Source organism: Megalops cyprinoides, chromosome 5 (genome assembly GCF_013368585.1).
Source record: "Megalops cyprinoides isolate fMegCyp1 chromosome 5, fMegCyp1.pri, whole genome shotgun sequence".
Lineage (NCBI taxonomy): Eukaryota > Metazoa > Chordata > Actinopteri > Elopiformes > Megalopidae > Megalops > Megalops cyprinoides.
The window spans coordinates 27,211,931-27,237,102 of record NC_050587.1 but is presented as its reverse complement, the minus strand read 5'-3'; the positions used below and the strand labels follow the sequence as shown (position 1 = coordinate 27,237,102).

The window sequence follows — 25,172 nt, the reverse complement described above, 5'->3', positions numbered from 1 at the left end:
TATATGGAACTATATTTAAATCCCACATTTATCTTGCCTACAATGTCTCTATGGGATACAATTTCACACTGTCCAGTTTATAAGATAAGATAAGATAAGATAAGATAACACTTTATTGATCCCCAGGTGGGGAAATTTGGGTGGTGACAGCAGCAGAAAGACAGGCGATGAAGTACAGATAAAAACACAATAAAATACAATACAACAAATACAATATGCTATAATGTGTAATAGAGTAATAAACAATGAAAAACAAAAAAATAAGCAAACAACTGTACATGTAGTGCAAAAAGGATATAGTGAGCAGTAAACAATGAGCAGAAACAGGTTCAGGTAGTTACATTCATGGCGGGGTTTCAAAGTTGTGGTGTATACGGGAGACTGCCTGTATTGATGGAGCAAAATGCAATACAGGGAATCCTCACCATTTCTGGGGGATACATTTCTGAGATTCCTCCATCTGGGGACACATAAGTAACACAACACAACAAGACCCCAAATAAATGACCTACAACAAAAAAAAAAAACATTTGCATTGCATTTGCCTTAACCTGTACACAGTATTTCATATTTGTGTGTTATGTTGCTGATTTACATATGAATATTGCATTACTCTGACGTGTATATTGCGTTTAATGATAGCATAGATAATCCTCCAAATCCTCAACCTTAAATTGGTATAGGAAGGGGAAATACGAAGAACAATCCTACTGCATACAGATGCCCACATATCTTGATAAAAAAAATCCCCTTCCCCATTTTTTTATCTTTATTGCTGCAAATTCAATCTTGGAAAACTTCCCCGTATTTATTTCACAACCCGCAAACGCTTCCCTTGCACAGACAAAACCTTTCTTCGTAAAATCAGATGAGACGCGTGAAAGTAACGTGATAAACTACAGCTCCCAGGTTGCTCCACGCTGTTGAAGTCATCACAAAACGCCAAACACAAACGCCAGTACGATAACAACGTCGAAGCAAGAGGTCGTCCGACTAACTGGGAAAGCTGCCAGGTGATTACCTACTGTTTGAAGACAGGGTGCCAGGAAAGTAAGATTATGAATACTTTCTCTTCTACTATTAACTAATGGTTGCGAACAGTCTGCACAAGTGCATCACGTTTGGAGTAATAGCAACTGCAGATGTTCGGCAGCTTTTCAGCTAACGTCAGCTAGCTAACTTTTTAGACCTGTGATATTAACTGGTTAGATAGCTAGCGTTAGCTAGCTTGAACTTTGACCAACTTATTAGCTGGGGGCTAGGCTAAGCTCAGCAAAAGTAGCGAACGACCTAGCCAGCTAGAAAGCTAAGAAAGTAAGTTAGCTAACTATACTGGTCCAGCGTTACATGCATGCTTATCAGTCATCTCGTCAACATCTCATTATAGCCATCTCATTAACCGTGCATTTTTACGAAAACACCTGTTATTTAAACTGCGTAACGTAGTGAGCACAGTAACTAAATGTCTGTAAAATAAATGTAGACCAGCTAGGTGTCAACATCAACTTACTCAGTTGGGTCTGTCTCCTTTGCTAACTACTGAAATGAGTTTTATGCCAACGTGGATATTTTGAAGTGAACGTAGACTCATTTGTCTCAGTTTATTGTAAACTTGACCATTGTAGATATGGTAGCTAGAGATATCGGGGAGATGCATAGCAATGAAGTGGATACGAAAAAATCATTTCATTATTTCATGTTCGGTACTTATTGGGCACATACATTTCAACACAGTCCAGAACTCCAGTCGTTCTGTGGCACAGGACCCCCTGATATCCCATCGACCTATGTTGTAACAACGTTATCATACCATTGCCAAATCACCTTTTATAGGTCAGAAGGGTTTGCAGGGATACGTTTTAAGAGGGTAGCTAAGTTCATTCAGTGAGGACTCATTCCATATCAAATGGTCCAAGGAGAAGACTGGTTGATATCAACCTTCTCAGAACTGCCTAAAATGATGAAGGTGAACCCCAACCTTTTTATGAAAATGTTTAATTTGCATGGATTAAATTAATTTTCACAAAGTCAGCCATCTTGTGTCTTTGTTCTGTTTCCTGTAAATTTTTTTTCAAAACTATGGCTTAAATTTGGACTTGACTTGGTTTTGGTAGTATCTAGAGGGTCCCAGGAATTCAAATCAACAGCCAAAAGCCTCTAAACCCTATTATGTTAGCATTTAATTGAACCATGTTTAATGTCAATGACTCATGAAAACATTCACTCATTCATTTGGCAAGTTAATTAAGCATAGGCTTTTGGCACAAAATCTGGTCATGGCTATCGGTCTCAGGACATGCCTAGCTATGGCCAATATAGTAAACACTATGACTGTTTCCATTTTATTATTTATTCTAAACAAGAAGTACTAGTCAACCAAAGTTGACTAAAGAGAATCTAATACAAGTGTATTAGAATCTCCTTAGTCAACTTTGGTATATTTCTCAAACACTGAAGCATATTCATAGTAACACCCAGTGTCTAGCTATCTAAACTATTCACTGTCACCTTATTGAAGAGCAATTTATAGAAATATCCACAATGATGAAGGAGAAGACAAAAGAGAAAGTGCAACTTCTTTAGCTATTTGTTGTGTAGCTGTCTGAGCCATTTGCTTGTTCCCCTGAGGTTATCTGGTACAGAAATAAGGTAGGAGTATCTAGAGAACTAGGTATGGAATATGCCCTACCAACCTGTAATTTGGTGTATTGCACAGCTGCCCTTAAATTAAAGACATGTAATAGTGGACAATATTCTGAATGTTACTTTAATGCATCTAAAATGTGATAATGTAGGTAAATTTCCTTTTTGATCTTTGCTTTCATTTTTCATATTGTTTGTATATGGTTTGATGGTTTCTTGCCTGTACAAAAAGTATGGATTTTTTAACAAAATGTTTAGGATATTAAAGAAAGTACTGTTGTTGAGTGCAACATTCATTTAAAATTAGGGACATTGTTTCATCCAAAATTAACTCAATAAATCTGCCAAGCTTTTGCCAAGTAAGTGTTTGCAAAATTTCTTCGTCTTGAAATGTAAATATCTTGATAATGTGTAATAATATGAACCTGTCTAAGAAGACTTTTCCTTTAAGGATCTTCTGCTCTCTCTATCTGTGCTTCCAGACATGGCTCTGGCAGGGGTGCGGGTTATTGAGCTTGCAGGCTTGGCACCAGCTCCATTCTGCGGAATGATACTGGCAGACTTTGGGGCCCGGGTGATCCGTGTGGACAGGACAAAGGTTGCCATGGCGATGGACACGCAGGCTCGAGGCAAGCAATCTGTGGCATTGAACCTGAAGAAGCCACAAGGTGTGGCTGTGCTCAAGAAGCTCTGTGTCCAGTCTGACGTTGTCATCGAGCCCTTCCGTAAAGGTGAGTGCATTGTTGAGCACTCTTACGGAGATGAGTTTCTTACCTCGTCAGTAAATAACATAGCTGGTTCACACATAGGTTCCAGAAAGTTCACACAAAGGTTTCAGAAAGTTCACACATAGTTTTCCATGGATTGCCTGCATTTTTAATTTTGGCTTCTCTGTATGGTAGAATGGAATACAACGAAACATGAATCACGAATTATGTATGGCAGTTGTCTTGTAAATAAGTACAGCACATATGGACAACGGTAATTGCTTTCCCTTTATTGATTAATGCGGTTATATTTTCAGTTACTTGATGTTAAGCTATATAAGTGATACCATTTACCCACGTAATGAAGGGGTTATTAGATTGACTTAAATGTAATTTTGAGCTAATCGTGTTTAAGTTTCAATATCCTGTTTAAATTGCTGTAGATGTCCTGGTAGCCTCCATCCTTTTGTAATCTATTTGATCATTTCTGTTTATGAAGCCAAAAGTAAATAAACCCTGTGTTGTTTGGTCAAGCTTCAAAGGTTCAATAACCTTGTCATATTTGCAAGAAATGAACTACTGTTTGAAATAAATGGCTGTGAAACCCACATTTCTTTCACAAACCCACAAAAGGAGTCATTGTTGTAACGGGCAATGGGAACTAGACTCAAAATACTGAAGCACATATGTCTCATGGATTAGGCTGTATGTTGTTTTCCACGTTCTCCTGAAGGAGTAAAGTTACTTGAATGAATAGAGGAAACTTTGGGTGGCCTTCTCATGGAGTACTGCTGCTTTACTGTGCATGTGATATGATGTAGGCAGATTTGTTCATTTTAAGTTGGTGTGTTGACATTAGTACTTTGACTGGAAAAGCTATTTTTGCAAATATGCATGTACTGACATATGCAGGGTATATGCAGGTAATTTTTATCTGTTGGCAACTCAGTGTTTTGTACACTTGAAGAATTTTTGTTAGCTAAATCCTAAAGTGAAAATTTAGTTGTAGTTATTGATAACTGTAGTTGCTTGCTTTGTTCAGCTTGATTTGCATTATATTAATTGTGCATTTTGAGGCAAGAACAATTCCCCTTTCTGCAAAAGTCTGTAATATATTTCCCAGTTTTCTCCACTGCTTGGGAGTTCAAGAACATATGCCCCATGTCTAGCAAGGTTCCTCATACTACTGTATTTCTTCATGGTTTTTTAGACCAAAGGCAGCCATGGATATACACAGCATAGTGTATGCTTCACTAGTTATTTTTTCCAGTCTGAAACTATTCAAATACGTTGAATTTTAAACTGGCTGTGAACAAGGCAAGGTGGCATAGGGGTCATAGGGGGAACAGGATGCTTTTAAAGATGAAGAGCTTTGTTTACAAGAGTGCCTCTGTGTTCAAGTGGTCAGTATATACAGTGCAAGCCCGAAACAGCAGAGGTACATCAAAAAAGAAAAAAAAACACACACACAACGAAAGCAAAGTAAACCAGCAACACCCACCTGAAGCTATCTGTAAGCCCTACTGGCTAATGCCACCGTTGGCACAAGTACACTTAGACCTGCATAGAAATTAGCCTCTATAGGCTAATATGGTATAGGCTATAGGGTTAAAATGAAATTTGCCGTTCAGCACATCTGCGTTTGCCACGCCTTTCAGTAATTCAGCCAGGTAAATATCCGCACTGGAATTACGGAAGGAAGTTGCGGTCAAACTTGATAGTATGATTAATTTGCGTTAAAACATTAACGCGTTAAAGTATCGCGATTAATCGCGAAGGAGCGTTAACACGCTAACGTTGACAGTCCTAGTGATGACCAATACTATTTGCATTTCAACAAGATATTTTATACCAGAGCAAAATCTTCAATATTTGGGTTTTACCCCATATAATTAATATTATCCATGTTTCTTGGTGGTAGGGGGCAATGAACAGACATAGCTATAGGGTAAATTTAATGAAATAGCCCATCCAGACAGGACAGACTATTGATGAATTATTAGGGGTTCTGTAGGATTTGTGATTATGTAATGCCACAGGACAATTTAGATTGAGGAATAGCAAAAGGATTAGAAGATAATGTTCAGAATGCAGAATGTTCCAAGTTTGGTCATTTATTGTGTGGCTGTACAAACTTTTTCTGGATTCTGTGTGTTCAAATGAGATTAGAAGGCACAAAAGTAAATTCTTGTAAGCAGGGTGACTAGGTCATTCTGCTTATTTATGGAGGAAACTGTCCAAACTCTTTTGCTGTGTAGGCATTCCAGTGTGTTACTAGGGCTGCCAGAAAGAGAGAGAGAATTGTATATATAATTAGAATTTTATCTTTATACATATATGTATACACACACACAATATGGGAGACTGAGACAAGATGGCACATGGAAAGGGAAAAAAGAAAGAGAAATATAATTATGAAAAATGTTAGCATTGGAAAATAAGAACTATTTACTTGGTGAAATAAAGGTTAAAAAAAACATGGTGTACGGATATTCATTTTTATATAATGCAGCTGTGTTTGCTTCCAGTAAAATTTATCAAATTAATCTGTTTTTGAAATGTTGAAAACCATTATTAGTAACTGGCTAATGGAGAAAGTATATTCGGTAGGGGTCAGAACCATGTGCATGTGTGCATGCATGTGTTTGTGTGTAGATAAAAATATTTTGTGTGCCTGGGATGGCATCGGGTCCATTCTGGTCTGGTTTGGAGTGTAGTTATTTGGACGCATGATGACCTACACTATGAATGCTATAAAATGGGGTGTGTTGAATTTTATGGTCCTCGTTGGATTTCATATTTCATAAGTGATCCCCACTGTTGCTGAAATGAATGACTGGATTATTACTAGAAAATGTCAAAAAATGAGTGATTTGTCTTGTGTGCAAGGTAGAAATGCAGTGTCCCAGCTGGAAAGTGATTCAAGCCTCTGGTCCATGTCTGTGGTGCAACTACTTGCACACATTAACAAGCAGAGCAGGGACACCTTCCAGTGAAAGCTCCCCACCGCGTGTGTGTGTGTGTGTGTGTGTGTGCGCACGTGTGTGCCAACTCATAAGATGACCTCTGTTGCCCTTGATGCAGAGACATTGTTTATCAAGCCAGAAGCCGGAGTTTATTTTCATGTGAGAGCTGCTGTGAAAGTTGATTAGACAAATTAAAGAAGCAGTACATCACTTATCTGTGGGGGGGGGGGGGGGGGGGGGGGGGGTCATGTTTCTGTTTGTCTGTGTCTGTGTGTGTGTGTCTTTATAATACAAAGTGAAGCAAAGATTGTATCAGCACAGTAGACACTTTTAAATCCTGAGTTGAATCATTTGCCCTAGTCCTGCCCCTTGCTACTCAGAGTTCCAGTTAATTTAATACTGATGTAATGTTTGCTCACTTCAAGCCCTGCATTGTGATATTTTTTTTCTGTTTTTCCCTGAAGGAGTTATGGAGAAGCTAGGCCTCGGCCCAGAGGAACTGCTGAAAGAGAATCCTCGTCTCATCTATGCCCGCCTGACAGGTTTTGGACAGACCGGATCCTATGCTCAGTCTGCAGGGCATGACATCAACTACCTGGCCATCTCAGGTAAAATCCATTCTCTGTGTCTTTAAATCCACATTCCAGCAGCAATTGGAAATACTAAATGTACAAATATAAAGTTTGTATACAAATACATATCAAGCTGAGTATGTGTGCGAAGAGTCCACTTCATAAAGGTGTTTTGTACAATGGCTTTTGTGTCAGAAGTCACGCCTGTCCTATAGCCATGCTCTATACTATCCCGTGTTAAAATTAATCTAACTTGATGTATTGTTCTAGCTGGCTATACACTACAGTTGTAGACCCTACACATGACTGAATGCAGCTATTTTTGCTGTTTTTTTATATTCTTATTCCAAAATGTACATTTCTTTTTTTATTCTTCTTTATAGCTACTTTCAGTACTGACATTTCTGCAAAGTGCAGTTCAGATGTGAGGAACCTTCTCTTGGTTATTTACCCGGTTATAATTTTGTTTTAGGTGCTTGAAACATTTATTGTAACTGCTTAGAATTAAGTAGCTATAGCGTGAGCTAACATTTCTATTATTGTGAAAATGGATGACCCATTCTTCCTTACTGGAAAATTTTATTTCAGGATACTTGTGCCTCTGTGCCTTAGATGCCTCTGTGCCTTATGCCTATGTCAAAGAAGACTGAACCAGTTTAAAATGAGAATGTCTGGTTGGCAATCACAGATCAGTTGATACCACCTTGTAATCATAATATGAGTTACCTGAGTAAATCGTAACACAGTATATGTCTTAACCATCCCCTTACTAATCCAATATTACACACCAACAAGAGAATTAATTCTGCATCAACGTTGCTGCCTGTTTTTTAGATTTCACAGATATTGTTGCTGCAATTTTAATACTGCAACAGTCAGAGTGGGTTATAAACTACAATATTATGTGTCTGTGAGTAATTTATCCCTCGTTTCACAGGAAAATATGTGATGGTTTCATCGATAACTGTGCTGCCAAATAGATTTAACTCAAATGTCATACTATGCCAGTATTCCATAATTAAGTAGTAGGGATAAGATAAGGGATAAGGGATAAAGGATATTTTATTGTCTAATCAGGTAATCCATAACCTGTGCCCTTCTCCAATGTCAACATCACTCCACCTATTGGAGTACACTCAAACAGAACATGCTGTTCCTCTTCAGACAAGTAGACCTGAATAGGTCATTGGAATACAATTACTTGGCTGTTGGTTTTATTGATATTTCTGTGAAATAAATTATTGAAGTGATACTTACTTTATCATTACTGGTGAAGTAAGGGGACATTCATGTTTTGTCCCATTCCTCAAATCAAAATCCAATGGCCCAGGTGTTTGTTTTCCAGTCTACCCCTAACCACTAAAATGTGTTTTATGGGCCCAAATTTGGCCACTACAGGCTTATTTGCAGCCATGTTTAACTGTTTTACCATGTCCAAAACATGCAAACATGTTTTCTTTCTTAATGTCAAATGTCTCCAGTGGTTGCATGAAAATCTACCACACCTAGGTAGATTGACAAGTTTCCTTATGCATCACTTTTCTTCACCAAACCTGTGAACATGTATGCATTTTACATGCCCTAGATATATTTTTAAGGTCTAAATACACAGGGATATTATACAACACTACACAAAAATGATACTAAAATTAACATTAGTGCACCAGCAGGACTGTCTACGCCTTTACAACAGATTTAGGGTGAGCTTGCCCATCCTCGATCCATTCCTCCAACCAATAAGACAAAAGGTAGATGGGCATCCAGGACCAGTAACTGAGAGGGATGTAGCTGGTATAGGATAAGAGCATAATACACTTATTCCTACACCAGTAGTTACTTGGGGAAGTAGTTTCCAAAGTCCTGTCACCATCAGGACTTGCTAAAAATCGCACCTGATGTGGGGAGAATAAGGTTTACCTTCAGTGTCTGTGAATTGCTAACTCTCTAATTTGCCAGCTACAACAGCTAATTGATCATCAGTAATAATCCAGTTAGCTAGCTGTGCGCAGCAAGTGATGTCTAGTTCGCAGATGGACATCTTGCCAACAATGGAGGAGAAAAAATAAATCATTTTACCTAATAGCTTTCAAGGACTAGCACATCATTACGTTATTCTGGTGAATGTGCGAATACACATGTATCCCATGCGAGCCTTTAAGTGAAACCTTGATCAGGTAGCACAGTAATCCACTGTTTTTTAGTGGGGAGGATTTGCAGTGCCTTACAGAAATGTTCAAACCCTTGACGAATGCTCACATTTTACAGCATTACAAATGATAAATTGAAATTTTGTTGAGTGTGACATTTTATTTAAAACATTGAAACTCAAAATAATTATTTTAAGGTGATATTGCTATTATGTTAGAAAATATTTTTTTTTAAGAAAAATAAAATACTGAAATGCGGGCATATTGTATAGTTTCGATGCATCAGCCCTTGTATTCATTAAGATAGCCAGTGATTTTCCTGACACTTTTGAACAGGATAATCTGAGAATGTGTGCTGCTGCCAGTCTACTTGAGAATTTAAAACCTGACTTTTGGGTGATACCAGCAGCTGAGTTATCTTCAGGGTGACTAATCTCTGTGAACACAGGGTCAAGTGAAAAATTGTAAATGTGATGCACCACGTATTATAAGCTTTATACTTATAAATTGAAGAATGTTGTCTAAGTAACTATTTGTGAAGACCACACTGTAACCAAGAAGTAATCTGAACAAACCATTCATCAGCACAATGTATGTAGTAAATCGGCATCGAACTGAGAAATGAAAATAAGAGCTGTAATGTTATTTAATTTATTAATGTGTCATCTCATCTTGGTAAAATCATCTTCACCATCATTCTCTCACAGGCTTGCTGTCCATGCTAGGCAGGAGTTCAGAGAAACCATATGCTCCGCTGAACCTGGTAGCAGACTTTGCTGGGGGTGGACTCATGTGTGCCATGGGTATTGTACTGGCCCTGCTGGAGCGGACCAGGTCAGGGAAGGGCCAGGTTATTGACTCCAGCATGGTAAGTCAATTCATGTTAGAACTGTTTTTTCAGGCTGTGCATGAGTCATACTTGATAAATACTAATTGCTTTTAATGAAACATACATTTAATTACAGAAATGTATTATATATTAAGTATTAATTTGACATGATGATATACTCTACTGACAATAGAATATGTTCCTTAAGTCCAATATTCATGATGTACCACTGGTTTAAGTGCCATATAGTATTTTCAAAACAGGTCCTTATCTGACTGAACACTACTTAGCTGTATAAAGTAAGAAAAAAGAGAAAAGTTAAAAAGTTGTACTGATTACATGAAATTGGCAATGAAAGTAGTACCTAGCTTCTTATGATATTTACAGTAACTTTCCTAACATTATCTAAGTGGTGCTGCTGGCCAGTGAAAGAGCTTGCCAACAAGCTGGCTTTTGAGAGACCTTTTTTATTTAATATTAATGTTACATAGTAAAGTTGCTGACGTAGTACATCTCGGAAGAGTTGTAGTTTCCCAGGCTATCTAGTTTCAGGTTAGAAGTTAACTTGAAGTGGTAGTGCTTGAATGGTGTTATGCTCACAAAAACTGGTCTGGGAGTGTTGTTAGCCTGTTCTGACGTTGTTGCTCGTTTAACTTCAACGGATACACTTCTGCTTTCTTGTGCTGGAAGTCGCTCTGGATAGGAGCATCTGCTAAATGAATGCAATGTTATGTAGTGGTAACTGTTTTCATCTTACACTGCTACATTAACGTATCTGTTGGTGATGTGGAGTGGAGCAGTTACTATATTTATGTGCAATGATATTAAAGTGATGTGCAAAAATTCCATTTACCTGGTTTTTATGGGTAAATATTAACTGGAACACAAATCGACCAATAAGAAAAATGAATTGCAACTAATTGTTTAGTGCTTTGTGTCAAAGCAGTGCTCAGTACTCATGGACAGAATGAGCGAAGCAAGTAAATTCCACTGACATTTTTTGTTTTTCCAAAAAAAAAAAAAAAAAAAAACCATGTAATTTGATTTTGTGGTATGTTCTCAGGACTTCAAAACTGATTTCTGATTTTGCAGTATTTTAAAATAACTTTAGTCTCATGCCTAGTATTAATCAGTGTTTGTTTTACTTTTAAAATTAAACTCTTCTACATTATATTTGTAATGGGTATTATTTAATTTATAATGATTCAGAAAAATTAATAGTAACACCTTGTTGTTTATTGCAACAATGTTTATAGTTCATTTACATGTAGGCATGTAACTTAACAAAGGATTTGCAAACTGGTGTTATGGAATTATGGAGTTATGGTGTTATGTTATACCCTAACCCTATGGATTAGAACAAGAAGGTTTTCCAGAATTGTCTCAAACTAAATAGTTTGTATGCCTTTCATTCTGCAATATTGAAGTACTGTTTTAATTTGTTTGAAATGCACATATGTTTTCTGTCATCCTTCTGTGAAATGACAGAGATTGATAAAAGGTGGGCGTGATGTGTGTTGGTAATAGCTTATTTTAATTGCCTGTTCCTACCTTTGGAAAACATTCAGCCTGAATGTGTCCCTATTATCTCTTCAACATGTGAGTGATACATTGTTCTGCTGGGTTTGTGAGAGTGGATGTTCAGTGCGTGACTAACCAATGCTATATTTTTCTTGAGCTGTCATATCAACTTCACATTTATTTTATCACAGAACTGTAGTGGCATTGTTCCAACAGCTTACACAGTTCAAAACCAAATAAGGTCATCTTGGGAATCGCATCCTGTGGCCGAAAAAAAGGCGATCACAGATGAAAGCATCACCATCACAAGCTCGGTTATAAAAGCATGTTTCCTGCGTTTCTCCACTGACAGTAAATCAGCGTTTGACACCAGCAAGTCATCCTCTTCTCACCTGATTTGAATTTTAAAAAATGCCTTGCGGGAATGTCGTTTACTGAAATGCAGTTGGTCAGAAATTGCCAATCAAAAATATAGCTGTACTACTGATTTGCTTTAAATTTGCAGTAGTGGGTGGGGTTGTTGGCAGTCAATTTCTGAATTCAAAAAGTAAAGCAAGTTTACTTCAGAGACCAAAATTAATAGGAAACTAATGTGTATACTGTTCACTTTGATAAATATCTAGATATTATGTTAATTCAGTTTCTTGCCATAAATACCATAGCTAACTCCATTAACGTAGCAAAACTTAATGCTACTGTGCAGGCTGTGCAGCAATGAAACACGTTGCATGCAGTAGCTTGCAAGTTGTCTGCCTCTATGCTTTTGAGAAACTAGCTATACTACAACAGATAATAAAGTTGCTTTTATTAAGGTAATTATTCACTTGTTACTTTGATCTAGTTAGCTAGCTACCTAGCCTGCTGTCATCTAGCTAGCGGTGAGCTGTGATTCTTTTTGTGTGCAGAACTGCTGAGAAATGGTTCAGTCCCTTGCATCATGTGGCATCAGCATAATAATGGCACAACAGGCATTGGTATCTTAACGCTACCTTGGTATCTTAAGCACACATTGGTTCATTAAAGCCCGTTCAACATTCTGAAGACCTGTGTTTACACTAGCATAACTTATCTGTGTGCTATGGCACAGTGTCATCACCAAAAGAAATAAGAACAAAATATCCTTTGCTAAGCTCCACACCTCCTTAGCTTGCCCTTCTCAGTTACAGTAAATATCATAGTCCATGCAATTTGCATTGCAGCAAAGCAGTGGAGATGATATCTATCTGAACATCCTTAGAAGTATTAAATTGTTCTTGGAAAAAGCCTAACCCTAACCCTAACCCTAATTTCAGCTACTTTTCACCAAAAGGGTCTGCAGTATGTTGTGGAGTTTCTGTCTTTCATGACAAGAGTTTCAGAACAAGGGAAAAAAAAATGTATTGGAGTGAATGGTTTCATTTGTCGGATTTCAAGTGCTGATAATTTTGAATCCATGGAAAATAATTCTCATCAGATTTAGTTTGCAAAGGCCTTTTAAGAAGCAAATGCGACATAGTTTATTCCAAAGCATGCATTTCTCCAAATTAGCTTTGGGTTTTAGAAATAGAACAAAAAATGCTCACTTCAGCCCCCCTGGGTACCCTGAGTCACTGTTAAAGGTGCCTCAGCACTCAGGAGCACCATTTAACAATAACTCTTAATCTAGTTTACCTACCTGCTAGATAATGACCAGCATTATGCCTGCAAATAGTTGTATTGTTTGTCTGAAAAATGGCAGGTAATAATAATTGCTAAGATATGATTGGAAAAACACTATTCAAGAGGCAGGGCTTAGTGAAGGGACTTTAGATTGATTGAGACAATGTTTTCACACTGCCTGGATTAATCCAAATCAGAATTTAATAGGCTTGTTGTTGAGCGTGAGCCAGGCTCTTGTCAATGTCCTAATATTGATAACTGAATGATTGACATTACTGCAAAGCATCTGAATATAGAAGAACATTTTGTCAAGTTTCAGAACTTCACACTCTTAATTTGGAGGTTATGACCCAATTTTTTTTCACCTCTATAATATATGATTGCTGGCTATCTTTAAAAAGGTCATAGCCTAGGTAGACAAGATCAAATCAGCCTATTTTCTGTCAATATAAATAGGCTCTTAAAATTAGGTATGGATTTCTTTTTTAAGCTGCTATGTTCTTACTCAGCTGATTGATAAATTAAAAAAAAAAGAAAACACTGAAACATCAAAATGTAGAAAGAGGATTTGTTTGAATGAATTAGCATACATGTGTATGAATGTGTTTTATATTCCAGGTTTTGTACTCAGTTCACCCACAGTGAGTGTCTCAAGATTTGGTACAGATTACCTAAGGATTCATTTTTATTACTTTTGACTTGCCCCATTGTGTCATGTTTTATGAATGCTTTATTAAGGCTGGTGCCATGATATTTGGAACTTCATTTTCATTTTCAATGAATATATTAGCTTCTCTTCCTTGTTTGTTATAAACACATTTAATTGTCCTTCCAAGCAGATGATGTGAGTCACAACCAGAAGCAACTGATTTTAACAGGCTTTGAAGCAAGAACGGCTGAGAGCTTATATTGTTTTGGTCCTGGGGTTTCTTTATTCATTCATGTGTTTAACTCTTACATTACTCTTAACATTTTGAACATGTCGGCACGCCGATTTATCGGCCGGGCTCTAGTGTCCACGGTGGTGTAAGATTGGCATAGGATGTCTTTAGTCTGCACTCTTAAGGGACATAAGCACTGACTTGAGCCAGTTCATTTTTTATGCTGACAGATTTTGTAAGAATGCATCGTTGTAGGATGTATTTGATTGAGACATCTATATTTGACAGCGATGGCAATGTGTGTTGAAGGCTTCCTTTGGCATTCTCTAAAAATCCAGCCTGTCCAGATGTAGGAAAAAGAATAAAAGATGACTCATCAGACAATATTGCTTTCTTACACTACCCAGATGTTGACGTTTTTGCTCACTACAATAGCTTCTGTGCTGCTGCACATTGGCCTTGGTTACAAGTGGTTTCTGAATGGCAGCCCTACCATAAAAGGCATAAATTTCAACCTTGTGAAGCTCAGAATGCGCAGTTATTGTTGATCTATTGTTGCTGGATCATGGAGGTTTTGCTTCGGTCATGTGATCATTTTTGAGACCTTTGTTTTGTGGTTTCTAGCGCCCGTCCTGTTAAGTGCCCATCTATGCCTGTCAGGTCATTTTTTATTAATTGTCATTCCCCCACATATGACAAATAGATGTGCACTATTTCAACTGAAATGTTCCTGATTGGTGTTCTGTCACTAAGCTTTGTATAAATGTAATATTACAACCAGACCTGGGGCTAGTTGTAATTAACAATGACAATTAGAACATAATTGTGAGCCTGCATGGCAATTAACAGTGACATTTAGTTCAGTGGCAATTACGTGGGAGTGTTTCCATTAGAAATAGCATTTCTGTTTACCGCTTGTTACCATGAGCTTGTTAATTGTCACTGTAGGATTCTTAAAACCATACCCTGCTCCATGTCAACTCACTCACTCACCAAAGATGTGAAGTATGTTATTGTGTGATGTAGAGTTAAGTACACAGATTGTCATTCGTTCCTAACACAGTGAATCATTAACAGGCATACCTCCTCAGTCTTCAGGCAGGTGAGTGATAAAATTGCATGGAGTATTTCAAAGCTGATCGTTTCACAAATTATGTAGTAAGGGAAAATGTATGGCTTATTGTGCAATTTTCAATATACTTTTGAGATTCAAAGAAAACCCAGAATACTTTACTGGATCCTAAAGAGGATGGTATACTTACACAGTATGTCATTGTTCAGTTACCAGCTTCTCTGTTATAAATGCCTGTGGTAACAGTTGAAAAAAGTTAGGAAGAAACATTTTGGTTCTCAGGTCTCAAATATAAATATACAATATAATACAAAATATACAATATAATATAATACAAATATATCATCTCAAAATGCAAAATATTTGGTGGCTGCTCTGGTACATTTTATGGTTAACATCTCGGCTGCTTCGCTACTTATGTTTACTCAGGCTTAGAAGGCTGCTATCCTCCATTGAACAGGAATCATTAGAGTCATACAGAGGGGATGGATTTTAACTGTCATGTTTACAAACAATTTACCTTCTGATTTAATTTTAGCTCTACAGAAAGCCTTCATCAACATGCAAAAAATATGGAAATGACATTCCACTTCTCTGAAGGTATTGTGTGTACTGTAAAAATTAAGCAGCTCAAGATTAATGTCTCATCCTTGACCCCAAGTATCTCCTGTCCTCATTTTCCTTCTCAGTCAGACTTCTAAAATACTGGATTGAGCACCACATCTCCTGTTTAGATTCTGTGCCATTCAGTTTGTTGTCTTCAAATATGACAAATGTCATTCCTGTCAGATCAGGCAAATCCAAAAAAACTACCTGACATTATTTTCAGTTTAATTCAAGAGAACAGACAAATGTCTGTAGGAATTTTGCATAATTATTTTGGCTTTAGCAGATATTTATTGGGGTTGTTGTCAAAATGGGAATCAAAATAATGTCACAACTGATCAGTCATGTCATGTTTACTGTATATACATTGCTGAATTGATTGCCCTCCAACCACAAAGACATGCAGTAAACTAATGCAATCGTAAGACAGTCCCGATTTGCAGCACTGCTCAATTTTTTGCACTGTTATTAAAAACCAAGCAGTAAAGTCATTCTAACTTATGTCCTTACTTCAAAAGTGCGGCTGTCCTTGCAACTGTTTGTTCACACAGTGAAAAGTTTTCTCTTTCATGGGAGAACCTTCACAGGCTTTAAACTGATGTGTGATAAATGGGATTGTATGTGCATTTCCTTGCACTTCCCCTAAATAGCATAGTTTTATAGTTACTGTTTAACATGATGACGCCACTTCAGAAATGGTGACCATAAACATATCAAGCTTTCACTGTCAGTTTTGTCAAAAAAAAAAAAAAAAAACCTTTTCAAAGCTAAGAACAGACTTTCCAGCCATTAAATTCATCCCACACACATCTGTCTGCTGACTGGTGTCTTAGTCCACCTCACGTATATACTAGGGATGTAAGTGACATGCTCTCTGACTGTTGACAAGTTAGCTGAGAAGGGTGATTATCACTTAATCATTCTCAATGGAGGACAAAATCTGTAAATACTTTTTTAACCTTTTGATTGGCATTTTTATCAATGAAATCCTATCACTTCAATCAACACAGTAAAAAAAAAGACAGACAAATGAAGCCTGTTTGATTTTTTTTTTTTTCACAAAACTATTATATTAGGCCTCTGAGTTTACTTTTTAGGTTAACATAAACTGGATGCCAAGTTAACTTGCTCCTGACAGTAACTGTACGCTTCATATTCCTAGCCAAGTTGCTGAATGTGATTTGGATGCTAAAGAATCTGATGTTCTGTGAAAAGCATAGTGACATTTCTGCGTAGCAGACTTGATTAAATTATAACCTAGATAGATAGCAAACGTTAACTTGCCCTTATATTTTATTAACTTACAGTATAGTAAACAGAGCAAGCCTTTTCGCTAACTCAGTGTGATAGCTAGCATGAGAACAGTTGGTAAACTAGCATACTTTAGCAAGTTAATCTAACATTACTGCTACAAGATAGCTGTGGAACACAAAATAAACTTTTCACTAGTAATCAAGTTTAATCAGCCTTTGTTAAAAAAAGGTGATTTATGTTTGTATAGCTAGCTAGATGCTTTCAGTCTCTTCAGTATCTCTATTTAGAAAACCAGAGTCTAGATAAAAGTGAGAAAGCCCCACCCCTTTTGGAGCACAATCCAATATCACCCAATAGGTTTTAACAGACCTCTTTTATGATGAAGTTATGATAAAAGATTTTGTTGATGGTTAGATTTTACTGTCAACACTCACACTCATTACAATCAATTAATGAATAGACTGATTACATACCCACCACTGTTTTTTTTTTTTTTTATTTTTAGGCCCACGAGACATCAAGAGCTGTTTGTCAAATTATTTGTCAAATGATACAGTTACTAGGTAGGTCTGCTGCCTAGAACCATGCGTTTCCTTTCATGGATTTAATGGCTTGCAAAAGCATGTCTGGTAACAGGGTGAGAAGACCCCAGTTGCTGCCTTGAGCCATTTTGTGTCAAGTCATTAATTTCATCGACACAATGCTTGCTGTCCAAAACATTTGGAAGCGTTTTTTTGTAAAGAATGCAGAGTTTACATTCTTGTGTAGAAACACGGAATGCCCTTGTTCTCTAAGAGAAATATCAGCTAAGATCATTTAGGCACATACATACAGTAGTTTTTGCAAGTAAGTGAGCTATGAAAATGAAATGATTGTCATTTATTGTGTGAGGATAAGCACCAACAGAGGGTAGGCACCGAATGAATAAATTAATAATGAAGAGCACATCAAAGTTGTCATGGCCATTGAACAAAGTGGAAGGAGGCATAATAGAGTGTTTGAAGTTGCCTTCATTATAAGTCGAAACCAGTTTGTGCTTTCATCATAATTGGGTGTGGTTGCTTTGCTCTGCTTTGGAGACATTGGGGTGTGCTATTGCGTCACAAAGTCACCAAGTCAGGAAGCTAACTTTCTGCCAGAGCTTCTGAGTGGAGGGGGGTCACAGGAAGTGTTTGTTGCAGACAGTAGGGGCCTTGCTGGAGGTGCTGGGATCAGTGTAATTGGGGGAACCCCCTGCCAGTGGGCTGGTTTTCTGAGAGGAATTGCCAGTCAAGATCTTTCACATCAGATCTGCATGCTGATTGCTAATGATGTTCATTGCTAGCTCCCACTGAGGTGAATGTGGGGGTGTTCAGATCGTTAAATGGCTTTCTGTGACATCACCTAGCCACTGGTATCTCCGTCTTGTGTTTTCATTTCATCAATTTATAGGTGATCATTCATACCCAATTCGTGTCTTTTCAGTGCAGTGGTAATAAACTATTAACATTTTGTTTTGTTTTGGCCTATCCTGTGAAATTGTCAGTCCAGCAAAATGTTTGTCATCAGTATGTTCCCTGTGTTATGCTTTTTATCAGTGTCATTTTAATATTTTATAAAAAAGCAATGTCTTCTCTGTGTCCAGTTGATTTTGAGTGTGAGCATATTTAGGATTATGATGCAAGGAGAAATGGGCAACTTGCAAATGTGGAGATTTGAAAGGATTTTGTACAGTGAAGAAAATGTCCTTTAATTTAGTGTATTTTTATTACCTGTAAGTATTTCTAACCACAGGTTTTGGTACTTCTTTCATAAATTTCCTAACTAACACAATTCGCAATAAGCAGCATAACTTTTGTAAATTACAGCGAAAATGGCTACTTAGCAAGTTGGCTAAAACTGAGTTTGTGTATGAAGACATTGAAGGACTAAATAATTGGAATAATTACTATCACAAATTAGTCACTGTGCTTTTGGTCCTCATTTGAGAGAAAAGTGTAAACCTCCAGTCATTTTGTTTTTATATATAAGCTATTCAAAAAGTTATATTTGCTATGATAATAAAAACCCTCTGAAATCAAACTCAAGAGAATACTGAGGCAGTTGATCATGAGATTGCAATGACAGTAATTACTCTCAAATCTGACCATAACTTGGCTATTGCAGATGGCATTTTTTCTCCTGTACCTCTCTTTCTTTTCAAAATTATCTGATCAGTCAGCAATGCAGTGTGTAACTTTTTGGTAAATTATGAGGTTTTTTTTTCTCCATGAGTCCATTATTTGACAGGAAGTAAACATGCAGAGATACTCATCCACAGCCTTTTTCTCTCCATACAATGTCTCTTCCACTGTTGTCTCCTATCGAGAGCAGCTTTGCAGGTAATTAAAATATTTGGCAGGAAGAAACATAACATATTAATTGCTTATCATGACTTCGTTCATTAGCAGTCAGTTTAATGTTTTAATCAGTATTGAGCGTTTGAGATATGTTTTTGTATTTATACAGAAGACACTGGTTGTTGTCCAGTGTACTCTTGTCTGTCTTGTTCGTCAATGTCCTGAACTGACTGACTGACATTCGTCAATTACTGAATCCCCCCAATTTTTAAATACCAAGACAGTTATTTTTAATCAGCTTATGGTTATGACTATTCTTGGTGATTAAAAACAAATATGTATTTTTTTACAAAACCAAAGAACCTCTGTCGTTTTGAAGCTGTGATTCAGAGAGAGAGCCATTTTGTAAAGAGGTTTTGTGAGTTGTTCCATGTGTCAAATTTAATGGCTCTCTTAAGGGTGTTTGTTGTGGAGCACTCCTCCAGAGAGGCATTGCAGGAGTTTTCCAATTTAAAGCTGCAGGGGGGAAACTTCCTGTTCCTGCATGAGAGATTTTTTTTTATGTATACTGAGTGCTTGCCTAGTGTTTTTGGCACGGCAGTGTGTTTCACTGATCTCTCGATTATTGTGAAATGTGTGCTAGGTCAAAAGCCAAGGGTCTCGCCAGCCCTTATTTCACACAACATTACACGTGAACGTCTGATTTTTTTAAAGCTTGAAAAATCAGACCTCTCTGCAAACACATGACTTTAATAGCAAAGTTACAGAGGAATTGTATAAACGCAGCCCCAGGGATAGGAGAAAATCTTTGTTATATCATGGATGTACCTTTTGCTATGAAGATATCAACATGAAGTTAACTCAAGAGTCAGTTATGTGTTAAGTTATGTGAGTTAAGTTATGTGCCTTTTTATCTGCTTCAAGTAAGCAATGGTAATTTTATATGGCCTGACCTATATTCATGTAACTGTCTTGCTATAATATTTATAGATTAAATTAATATTGTATAGGCTGTTTTGATGTCAGTTTTAGTCAAACAGGGATATATGTGACATTGAAGTATTTGTTTGAAGTTGCCATTAACAAGAATATCATTCCCTTGTTTCTGGGTATTTCTGACCAAACGCCAGCCTTAATTCCTCATTTTCACTGCAGGTGCCACTGGCTTGACTGTGCTTTCAGTCCTGGGTCCTAAAATGGCTTCATTCAGTTTTCATAGGATAAATCACAAAGTAGAATCTTGAAAAGAAGTAGCATTTTGCAGTGGTTGCGGTAATATTTGAAATCGTCAATACAATTGATAATTGACACATACCTTTATTGATATGTGCTGTACACTTTGTGAGCACGGCACCACCCTGGTCTTTTTTTTTTTTTTTTTTGCATCAACTCAAGTCTCTGATTTGTAGTTGGTTACATGTCAGAATTGCACTCACCTTTAGTTGGGAGTAGAGGCTTTCATGTTTTCCTGCCAGGAGTGGGTTTTAATGACACTTCATCTCTGCATGGGCTTACCAGCGAGTGTGATCTTTGAAGTGACATGGGGTGAGTTGCATTTACTGGCCTGTTGCTGCTAGTCGTGCCCAGTAGGAACACCACTGTTTTTAAGAGCCATACTGTAGAAGCAGTAACAAAAGAGCTCTAGGACAAACGTGGACTGTAGCAAACTCTTTGGATCATTTCAGCGTACTTCATCCACAGAGCACACGTGTAGATATTTTTTACTGAACCCACATTCTCTGCAACAGCAGTTGCATTTTATCAAAAAAAAATTGTCACTGTGTTTTTGGTTTCTGTATTTGTTTTGGGTTTATTTCACTTAGCCAGAGCGATTTGCAAGCCTAATGACATAATATATGAAATACTTCACCGGAACAGCAGCAGCAACAACAGTAAAATTGATAATGTAATACTATAGTAGGTATATATAAATATTTTTGTGTTTTTTGATATGTATTGTTGCAGTATTTACAAAATAAACATTAAAAAATGTAAACAAAAATGATCATTAAAAATTTTAATAGCATCTGAAAGTATGTACCCATTTATATGATTATCCTTTTGATTAATATAGCTACTACAAGCAGAAACAAATTTTTGCAGGTTAGTGAGATTTGTAATTGTAGGTGGATTTGAGATATATGACATATGAATGTGGTAGCATTAGTTTTTACGATGTAGCAAAGCTGCAACCTTGTGACATTTTAAGGTAATGTTATGATTCAACAGTCTGACTATTTTACACTTACCTACGTTGTCACAGCATTGTCAGGTAACAGTGTTCTGTAGCTAACAAAGTAATAACACATTTTTTCTGAAACATGATGGCTAATAACCGCTTTGTTTGAGTGATCTTAAACATGGAGAGCTCAATTAAAACCTAGTGCTGATGCCTTACAGTGATGATTGAGAATTTATATTCCCGATTCGCTACTGTCCAAATTATTTGATTTTTCAGACCTGTCAGAATCACCTTTTCTTCAGATGTATATTCATGAACGGTACCTTTTTGACTGTATAACCGCATACTAATGAACACATGCATTCTCAGCTTGGTTAATCCCCATCCCTTTCTAGCTCACCACTCGTCCACGGCGCTAGCGCTCCTTGCAGCCTTACTTGCTTGATTCACCTTTTTGTGTCTGGTTGGTTTTCTGTGCCTTTGCAGGTGGAGGGTGCAGCGTATGTCGGCTCTTTCATGTGGAAGTCCCGGAACATCGGCCTGTGGAACCGGCCACGTGGTGAGAACTTGCTGGACAGCGGAGCCCCGTTCTACGACACCTATCAGACCTCCGACGGGAAGCACATGGCAGTGGGGGCCCTCGAGCCCCAGTTCTACGACCAGTTCGTTAAAGGTGAGTTGAACCTTCCTACATGTCCTCCCTGCTTCCCAGACTCTCGAAGGCTCATACAGGTGTACTCATTATTAGCATCACATTGTATGAAATTTCTGCCATTTTGCATCCCTGAAGGGAGGAAGACTGCATGGGACATAATTGAAGAAGGTATGAAAGTGGGGTTGCATTATAGATAAAGGCAGTTCCTGCATTTTTGGTGGATATGTCTTTCCTACTCTGCCTTCAGTCTAATTGGTTATGTATTTTATTTCCTCTCATTTCCACTTACCTGCGTACATACAGTGTAGGTCAGCAGAGATAATTCTAAGATATTGATTGGAGAAGGGCCGAAGTGCCCTCAATTGATAAATGTTGAGAGGGTACCTTTAGAGCATGATTAATGAATGTTAAAAGTAATTCAGTAATTTTGCAATAGTGGTCTCATTGACTTCTTCACTGAGTGGGTGCATGCTTCCCCATTCTTTACATTTGTGTGAAAGAAATGGGTGTTTAACATGCAGCTAGAATCACTTGTAGGTGATGTGCTTAAATTGATAACCGGTCTGGAATGTAACCTCTGTACTGAAATGCAAGGTCCCTTTATCTGTGGGTTAATAGCTTGATATTCCTGGTATAGTTTAGGCTAATGAAGGTGAAGCATTGATAGATGGTCAGGTGTAGTGAGGGTATATGAGCTGTGTGTGACCGTAGTCGAAGCTTTGCAGGTACTGTTATCAGGAAAGGTGACCTGAGGACACCCATCATGTGGAGAGGCACAGAGATTCAGGATTCAATTCCTCTTAGCTTTTGTACATATAGACATAAATATAACCAAGAAATGCATCATAACTACACAGGTTAATCTCGTGATGATAATAAAAATATCATTAGAGCAGCTGATCAGTGTAGGCCATAGGATTTTGCAATGTTTTTACGCAACTACACACATGATTGTTCCTAAATGTAGTGGTAATCGTAATTGTTTCCTTGACAACATAAATCCGTATTTGCTTGATGCATTTTGTATTGATTGGTTTGATGCCACAAGCAGCTGTGTGTTTCCTACAGTGGTGCCAAAATAAATTCTGTGCATCCATTTTACAGGAAGTGGTACCACATCCAAGATATCCAAATTATGAAAAGGACCCCCCCCTTACACCCCACCCCAATAAACAACAATATTGTATGTAGATACAACAACAGGAAAATTTTGATATTGCCAAAACCAAGGCTACCACAGAGTAATGGAAAAAAAGTCTTTAAGTAAATGGTAATGTCCTTCCAGATCGTTTCTGACCTTGCCTGCAAGTATTTGTATTCATGTCACTTCTTATGTCACTTATATGACGATAAAACCAAACAACACTCCCCTCATTTTAAAATAAGCTTTACTTTTCTCTGAAATCATAATCCTTTCATTGGCATGACCCTATAATTTCTTGAGAGTTTCCATTTATGCTGTTAGAAAGTAAACACAAATCACTCAAAAATGAACACAACACAAAACTGCAGACTCTGAATCATTTTTGTTTTATTTTGTGTTGGCAAAGATTGTGTTTACTTGGATGCCTTTAGTGTGTCTACCCTTGTGTGATAGTTTATAAAGCAGACCGCTCTGAAATCTGCTGTGCTTGTACAATACAGTCTGTTGGACACCACATCAAAGTCAAAAAGGCAATGGTTTTATCATTTTGTTCAGTGCAGCTTTCCTGGTTGTGCCATTATCAGTGTATCCCTTGCCCTTAAAAAGTGTGCTTCCAAGGTAGCCAGCTGATGCAGCTAATATTTAGCATAAGCTGGCAGTGATAGTATGCAGACATCTGAGTTACTTACAAAAGTCTCTGAACACAAAAGAACAAAGTTCCTTTCTTGTATCACACAGTTTAAATCCACTTGCCTTTTAAAATAAGGTCTAATATTTCACAGTGCTAGAAGCCAACCAAAGATGATGTTTCCATGTTTACTGTGTAGGTAAACCTACATAAATGGTCCATCACCCTTGCCTATCATTTGTCAAATACGGCAGCGAGAAAGTGACAACATCCAAACAGCCATCTAATCTGAATGAGTGACCATCCTGGGCAAAAAATGAAACAAATCAAATTTTCTAGATAAAATGTTGTTTCAGCACTGCTTTTCTTGTCTGGCGGTATCTGAACTGCACTCGGCTATATGCTATGTATCATTCATTCAACATTTGACTATACCATATGCATAGCCAAACAGCTTTAATAAAGCTTCATGCTTTATTGTTGATGCAGCCCTGACCATCATCAGATTAATTTCTTCTGATTTGGCTGTACATCAGATCAGTATCAAGAACTAAAAAAAAAAAAAGTCAAGACACTTCTTTACTGTGAAGTTGATTTGTTTTTGTTTTTGACTCCTGTCCTATATAAAATATACACCCATTCAGCCTCTTATACTCCCGTCTTAATGAACAAAATGGCCAATTTCTCATTGATCAGAAAAGTAGACCTTGGTAAGAAGCAGGATTGTGTTTGAATTCATTTGTGCAAGGGAGATGTCGTCCTACTAAAACATATGTGTCGGGTGTGTCTTAAAAACATCTCATTAAGCTTCTCAATTCTTGTCTTTCTTCTTGCAACACTGCACCCTCCACTTCCTGTCTCACCTATCTAGGGCTGGGTTTGGATCCTTCTGACCTGCCTCCCCAGATGAGCTTTTCTGATTGGCCAGAGCTGAAACGTATTTTCACCAGGACATTTGCCACCAAGACACAGGCAGAGTGGAGCCGTATCTTTGATGGGACGGACGCCTGTGTGACCCCTGTGCTTCCATTAGATGAGGTCCAGTCCCACCCCCACAATAAGGAGAGGGGCTCATTCCTCAAGGACGCCCAGGGAGAGGTGAGCCCACGCCCTGCCCCTGTCCTGTCACGCACTCCTGCAGACCCCTGCCTGTCCCGTGACCCCATCATAGGGGAGCATACATGCTCAGTGTTGGAGGAATTCGGATACGGAGCTGATGAAATTGAACAGCTGCTGTCCAGCGGGGCTGTGGAGTGTAACAAATTCAAGTCACGGATGTAGGAGGGGAGGGTTTGGTTGGACACGGCAAACTTTGAAGTGGTGCACTCAATTGCTGATGGTCAGGATGAGACGCCCTGAGACAGGAAAGTGTCGCAGGGATCATCTGGCTCCTGAGTTTTGAATTACTG

At 37.8% G+C, this 25,172-nt stretch overlaps 1 protein-coding gene across 2 annotated transcripts; it reads left to right on the top strand.

Annotated features, from left to right (window-relative positions):
- The first annotated feature begins 947 nt into the window (after window positions 1–947).
- On the top strand, window positions 948–25,172 carry amacr (alpha-methylacyl-CoA racemase). Of its 2 annotated transcripts, none has more exons than XM_036529740.1 (6): window positions 948–1,013; window positions 3,126–3,374; window positions 6,781–6,924; window positions 9,743–9,903; window positions 21,823–22,009; window positions 24,635–25,172. In XM_036529740.1, exons 2-6 carry the CDS (start codon window positions 3,128–3,130, stop codon window positions 25,042–25,044), a joined length of 1,149 nt encoding a protein of 382 aa, XP_036385633.1. In that variant the 5' UTR covers window positions 948–1,013; window positions 3,126–3,127; the 3' UTR covers window positions 25,045–25,172. The 2 variants fall into 2 exon arrangements, with proteins under 2 accessions (XP_036385633.1, XP_036385632.1); XM_036529739.1 differs by having other exon boundaries at window positions 968–1,050.